The following is a 7,254-nucleotide window of genomic DNA, read 5'->3' as shown; positions in this document are numbered from 1 at the left end:
TTATATATACTGTGTATATATATATATATATATATATATATATATATATATACACATCACTAACTAAAGAAATCTATAATTCACAGCCAAAACAACAATAGGAGTTTTTTGTGTTTTCTGTCCTTATTGCGTTCAACTTTTCTTTTAATGTTTCCACTCAAAACTATTTTATAAATAACTTTTTTTAAATGCAAAATATCATAAACTCATTTCAGGTTGGAGTGGAGATGTCTGTGCCAATGTTGGCTTTCTGATGCAGGAAGGTCCCATTGTTGTTTTTTGACAAACGTTAGCCATTTGCTTTCATGGCAAAGAAGGCTTCTCTGCCTGTGTCTATATATTATAAGAATATTAACAGTCATTCTTGGGTTGTCTTTAAGGAAAATCTTCTCAGTGAAGCTCTGCTCCACAAAATCTCCATAAAGTAACATTCAATCAGAATTTGTTGAAAAAGTTATTTATACTCGTCAAGAAGGTGTGGTAATAAAATAACATCTGCTTAGACTTTGGAGTCTGTGCTTTTCCCAGTCAGTGACAGGTATTAGCCTTGTGCGGGTCAAACCAGAAAGAATCTGGCACTGTCCTGACCCAGCTCAACTATACCCGTGTAGTGGAGTGACCATGGGGCAGGTTGGTACTGTTCTGGGCGCCACCAAAAGGGTTGAAGTTGTGCAGTGGCTGCATACCAGTCAGCGAGTTGGGGATTATGGTGATGGTGCTGGGTGTCATCAGTGAGATGTCATCAGGTGACCGGCGCAGGGTCAGGGTGTAGTCGGGAGGACAAGCAAGTCGCAATGCATCATGACTCTGTAAGGACTCGCACTCATGTGGCTGCTCGTGTTCCAATTTCTTCTGCTTCATCTGTAAGGTCAACAGTTCTTCATTCTGGAGGTGGGCTACATCGTTAGCCACAGATGGAGTGCTGGCAGGAGCGGAGCTGCGCTGTGGGGTACTAGGAACATGCCTGTTGGATTCATGGCGCCGTTTATCCTTTTTGTAGTATAGTGCTGCAAATGCAAGGATGTTGAGAAAGAGCAGTGAGGCTCCGACAGCAATGGTGACACTTAGCTCGGTGGAATAGTCTCTCCTGGTTTCAATGATCACAGTGGACTCATTGGTCAGGTCACCACTCTTACGCTGGTCTGTGGTATGTTTGACGTTAACTGACGGAATGCCTGGGTGGCGTGTGGTTGACGGCCAGTTGTTTTTACCAGGAAAGCGCTTGGTGTAAGGGTAGGGGGTGGTGTCCTGGGGTGGGATCTTGGTGGTAGTAGATACATACTGAAAGAATCCATTTATATCATGGATATGTGGAACCAGTTCGAGCCAAAAAGCTACCTTTGTAGCTCGGTAGTGGTCTCGGACTCGAGGTTTGAGACCTATGTGAAGGTACAGCTGGTCTTTGGGGTTGTACTTCATCCAGGCTACCTCCTCAAATCGGTTGGGCTTTGTATGAATGAATTTTGTATCCTGTGGAACTGGCTGATTCGGGTCCCTAAGGGAGAAACAAACCCCAAAAAAGAGATGGTTAGATAATCAATAATAAATGGAGCATTTAAAATATATATATTTAAAAATCATTAAATAAACAATTTGTCCCTCTAAAAAGGGATCCCCAAATGGCAGACCACGGTCTGGATCCAAACACGTAAATTTGTTCGTTTTTCAAAAGTGTCGAGTGCAAAGTTACTTTTGGCCAGGACATTTCATTCTGTCACAAGAAACTGAAGCTCCCGAGGAACCCTCTTGGGGCCCTCCCCCTGCAAGACTGAGTGCCTCCACCAGTATCTCCAGTTTTTTGTTTGAACACATTGGCCTATGCAATTTGTCAAGAAGGTAACATTGATACTTTTAAAATACGCTCTCTGCTCAAGGTTTTAGTGTCCTCTTTCCGTGAATTAGCCATTTCCACGTCTTTGAATGTTTTTGAAGACGACGTATATGGATTTTTGTTTTTACAGGAACATGAACATTTTTGCTTTTAATCCATGGGCCCACCTTAAACCTTTGACCAATCAGGTATTAGCTCAGAATGTGTGATTGGTCTTGTTTTAGCAACGCATAAAAGTGAAAGTATTTATTGCAGCGATAATTCAGATGTGTGATTCTAGACCCAAAGGATCAGGCTTTCAAACCCTCACCCCCCCGAAACAAAACTAGCTTGTCAGACCATTTCAATAAAGTGTGCATCATTGTGAAGGTTCTGAGAAGATATTTTAAAATAATAGCAATTTAAAATGAAACAGAAATCCTTATGGTGACTCATGCTGCTTGCATATATTTGTTATATTACAACTCACAGTTTGGATGATTCTCTAACATGAAGGCGTAATTTACTGCATTGATTAAAAGTTGTTGGTATAAGTGAAGACTAATGTGCAAATCTGACCAATGAGGTGAGGAGACTCCAGTACATTTAAAAAATCAAGAACATGGGTCCATGTGAATTTTCATGGCACAACGAATGAGTGTCTAACTTCATCCACCCATCCACCCACCCATCCATCTGTCCATCCATCCATCCATCCACCCACCCATCCATCCATTCACCCACCCATCCATCCATCCACCCATCCATCATCCACCCATCCATCCACCCGTCCATCCACCCACCCACCCATCCATCCATCCATTCACCCACCTTTCCATTTATCCATCCAACCACCCATCCATCCATCCACCCACCCATCCATCCATTCACCCACCTATCCATTCATCCATCCAACCACCCATCCATCCATCCACCCACCCATCCATCCATCTGTCCATCCATCCATCCACCCACCAATCCATCCATCCACCCATCCGTCCATTCATCCATCCATCCACCCACCCACCCACTCACCCATCATCCACCCATCCATCCACCCACCCATCCACCCATCCATCCATCCATTCACCCACCTTTCCATTCATCCATCCAACCACCCATCCATCCACCCATCCACTCACCCACCCATCCATCCATCCATCCATCCACCCACCCACCCACCCATCCACCCATCCACCCATCCACCCATCCACCCATCCATCCATCCACCCATCCACCCATCCACCCATCCATCCAGTGTCTTGAGCAGGGAGGTCCAGACATCTCTTTCCACAAACATCTGTTCCAGCTCTTCTGGGAAGACTCCAAGGTGTTCCCAGGCCAGCTGAGAGACATAGTCTCTCCAGCATGTCCTGGGTCTTCCCCGGTGTCTCCTCCAAGTTGTACATGCCAGGATCATCTTTACCAGATCAATCAACCTTTATTTAGACAGGTAAATCCCATTGAGCCTCAAGGACTCATTTACAAGAGAGACCTGATTTCAACAAAGAATGATGACAAAAATGGACAACAGCAACAACAATAAACAGTTATAAAAAGTCATACTGCAGGGTTTTTTTGTGTTTTTTTTAACACATAGGATGGCTAAAAGGAAAAGGTAACAAAAAAAAAAAAAAAAACAGCTAGATTCCAAGACAAATGTAGAAAACTAAAAACAGGAACATGTCTGCATTGGACCCTGCCAGGAGTCCAACAGATTCTTAAAGCCACTTAGAGAGGTCAAGGTCGAGAGCTTCAAATCTTTTTGTAAGATATTCCAGGAAACAGGAGCGGAATAGGAGAAGGTCCTTTTGCCTAGTTCAGTCCTCATTGAGGGAACACTGCAGGTAATAATGTCCTGAGAGCGCACTCCATGTGTGAACCACCTCAACTGGCTCCGCTGGATGTGTAGGAGCAATGGCTCTGCTTCAAGTCTCTCCTGCACAGTAAAACTTCCCACTCTGTCTCTAAGGGAAAGACCAGCTACCCTGAAGAGAAAACATTTAGAACGCTTGGATCGACAGTTGTGTTTTTTCGGTCACTACCCAGAGTTTGGGAAAAATATGAGGATAGGAACATAGACTGAGCAGAAAACATAGAGCTTCTCCTTGATGCTCAGCTTCCTCCTCACTACAATGGGCCAGCACAGAGTCCACAATACTGCAGAAGCTGCATTTCATTCTTCAAGTGAGGGAATCCATTCTTCATTTCAGTTTATTTATATTATGCCAAGTCACAACAGCAGTCATCTCAGGGCACTGTACAGAAACATTCATATACATAAAAACTTAACAACATAATTTATTTGAACTTGTGAACAAAACCCGGAGCTATTGGAACTCCTCCGCTTGAGGCAGAAACACTCACTTCCAACCAGGAGGGGACACTCCACTCTTTTCTGACTAAGGACCGTGGCCTCAGATTTGGAGGTGCTGATCCTCATTCACAGCCACTTCACACTCAGCCACTCCAGTGAGGGCTAAAGATAACAGCACAATGACGCCAACAGGACCACATCATCAGCAAATACAGAGAAGAAATGCTGAGGACACTAAACCAGTCTCCCTCTGCATCCTGGCTGCACTGAGAAACTGTGTCCATCAAAGTTAGGAACAGAATCTCTGACAAGCAGCCCTGTCCAACTCTGACCCAGAAGGGGTTGCTGCCAGCAATGGGAACCAAACTCTCAAACAGCTTGTAAAGGGACTCAATGGTTAGACTGACTATGCTCACAGAGCACCCCCTAAGATTTACCTTGAGAAACTTGATCACATGCTTTCTCAAAGTCCACAAAACACAGGTAGACTGGTTGGACAAACTCCCATGGTCCATCAAAAGCCCTAGTGAGTGTAAAGAGCTGGTCCATTGTTCCATGGTCAGAACTGAACCCACTATGTTTCTTATGAATCTGAGGTTCGACCATTGACCAGACTCTCTTCTGCAGTACTCCTAAATAGACCTTACTGGGGAGGTTAAGGAGTGATGCCCCTGTAATTGGAGCACACCCTCCACCCCTCTAGGGCTAAAGACTTCAGTCTTGTAATCGTTAAAACTTGTTGTTTTTGTTGTCCACTGCTGTCATGACTCTTTGCTATAAAACATCAGGTCTCTCTTGTAAATGAGTCTCCGAGGCTCATTGGGATTAACCTGTATAAATAAAGGTTGAATATAAGGCTGGCAGCTTTACTACTGCCAAAACGGCTGCAGACGTCTTCCTTATTAGCCGATAACCAGATATCTGCCGATTCCAAGAAGCAGAAATCCTGTTATCATAAATCCAGTTATTACTACGTCCTCAACAGACAGGCACATCATCTTCCAAACACCCCAGGAATCCATGACATAACCAGCTGCGTGTGTCCCTGGTAGAAAAAAATGAATCGTTTGTTTTGAGAGACCAGCTGACCAGATCCATAATAGTTTTTGATTTGGAAGACGTGTAAAGAGAGGCTCTGAGGAGGGTCAAGGACAAGAGAGCAAAGGAAGCGGGAGGGAGGGAGGAGCAGGTGAAAGCGACCGTCTTCGTTGAGAGCGAACGAGAGAGTGGTCTGGACGTTGAACCTTCCGATCACAGGCCCACCTTCCCTAACCGCTGCGCCATCACTCCCCCAGCCATTTACCTGACTTTCAACTAAGTCCAAGGCTCCATCACAGGTAGAAATTTAACTGATTCACATGGGATTTATCTTTTATACTTGGGTCATTTTAACTACAGAATGTTGGTTACAGTCTAGTCAAATAAAGTTAGTTCAAAACGTTACACCAGTTTTCTTCCTGAACTTTAAAACTTTTTTGCTTTTCAGTGTAAAAGGTGTCACAAAGAGCTCGTAGAAACCTGCTGTTTGGAGACTTCAGTCGACTCCTGCTGTGGAAAGTCGTGACGCACCCAACAACTATCATTTATTTGTTTCAGAACTTCCAAGAAGACCTTCATTACTTGGACATGGTTCTGTTTGATGCCTTGTGAAGGACTTGGACAGAGCTACACCAACTCTTCAGTTCAGCAGTGATGACTTTGCAGGAGTCTGATCCCTCTGACTGAACGCAGGACAGCGGTGTTCTGGTCCACTTCATTATCCCCCAACAGAACCCACGGTTTGACTCTGTGCTCGAGGCTTTGCCAACATCCAATCCTTCTCAAATATGAAAAGTTTTCAGGGAGGATTGAGATGAGCAGCTTTAAACTCTGTTCCAAAGAGAAGTTGGCAGCGTCAGACGTGGAGGAGAAAAATCTGAAGGCTTCTGGGAAAATGGATCTTTTCTCATACTGTTACTGAATTACCGACTCCTGGAAGGATGTGAATGCACTGGAGAACAAAGAAAAACTGAGGTCTCGTCAAATAGTCAGCTGCACACCTAACTGACATGAGATGTGCAGTATAAATCAATCTATTCTCACGGTGCCAATTCAAAGCAAAAGGATTTTTAATGACTATACAAAAAAGGTAACAGGCCCAACACTTGTTAAACTAACGTAGCGGTTTTCTGAAGTAAAAAAAGCAGTTGAAATGCTGAGGGCAGGACAACAGCTGAAATGTGTTGAATAAGTCAACTTTATTTATTGAGCACATCTAAAACAGAAACTGTTACCAAAGTGTAAAATAGTTAAGTCTGGTCTTCTGGACATTCAAAAAACAACCAAAACCAGCTGATCACATGCTCAAGAAGGACCATCAGGACTTTGTGGATAAGGTGAGGGATGTCATCATGGAGACTGATGAAACAATGGTCTCTTTTGATGTCACATCACTCTTTACGTGCATTCCTGTTGATGATGCAGTAGAGGTGGTCAGTTTAAGATTAAAATCAGACACCACTCTGAGCAGCAGGACCACACTTTCCACAGAACAACTGTGTCAACTCTTGAAACTGTGCCTGCAGTCAACCTACTCCACATATGGGGAGCAATATTATAGGCAGAAACATGGGTGTGCTATGGGGTCTCCAGTTTCTCCTATTGTTGCCAACCTGTACATGGAGGAGGTAGAAAAGAGAGCCTTGATGTCCTTTTCAGGGACACCACCAAGTCATTGGTTCAGGTATGTTGACGACACCTGGGTTAAAATCAAATCTCAGGAAGTCCAACATTTTACTGACCACATCAACTCTGTGGATAAATACATCAAGTTCACACGAGAAGATGTAAAAAATGGCAGGTTGGCTTTCTTGGACTGTGAGGTCTCAGTCTCTGATAGAGGACATTTGCAAACTGAGGTGTACCACAAACCCACCCACACAGACCAGTATTTGCAGTTTGACTCCCATCACCCTCATAAAGAGACATGAAGACATAATGAGACAAGAAGTGATGAAGAGTCATGAAGACATAAAGATAAATGAAGACAAAATGAGTCATGAAGAAATAGTGAGACACGAAGACATAAAGAGTCATGAAGGCATAATGAGACATGAAGACATAATGAGTCATGAAGACATAATGAGAC

The 7,254-nt window shown here is 43.8% G+C and overlaps 1 protein-coding gene across 1 annotated transcript in view; it reads right to left on the bottom strand.

The window, feature by feature from the left end:
- Nucleotides 1-371: 371 nt before the first annotated feature.
- nlgn4xa (neuroligin 4 X-linked a) overlaps nucleotides 372-7,254 on the bottom strand; it is a 55,982-nt gene continuing 49,099 nt past the window's right edge. Inside the window, exon 4 of the mRNA XM_037696845.1 lies at nucleotides 372-1,495. Within this exon, the coding sequence (XP_037552773.1) occupies nucleotides 598-1,495 (898 nt within the window). The 3' untranslated portion in view covers nucleotides 372-597. The remainder of the gene's footprint in view (nucleotides 1,496-7,254) is intronic.

This window comes from Nematolebias whitei, chromosome 24 (assembly GCF_014905685.2).
Source record: "Nematolebias whitei isolate Nwh7 chromosome 24, NemWhi1, whole genome shotgun sequence".
Classification (NCBI taxonomy): domain Eukaryota; kingdom Metazoa; phylum Chordata; class Actinopteri; order Cyprinodontiformes; family Rivulidae; genus Nematolebias; species Nematolebias whitei.
This window is presented reverse-complemented; position numbering and strand designations above follow the sequence as displayed.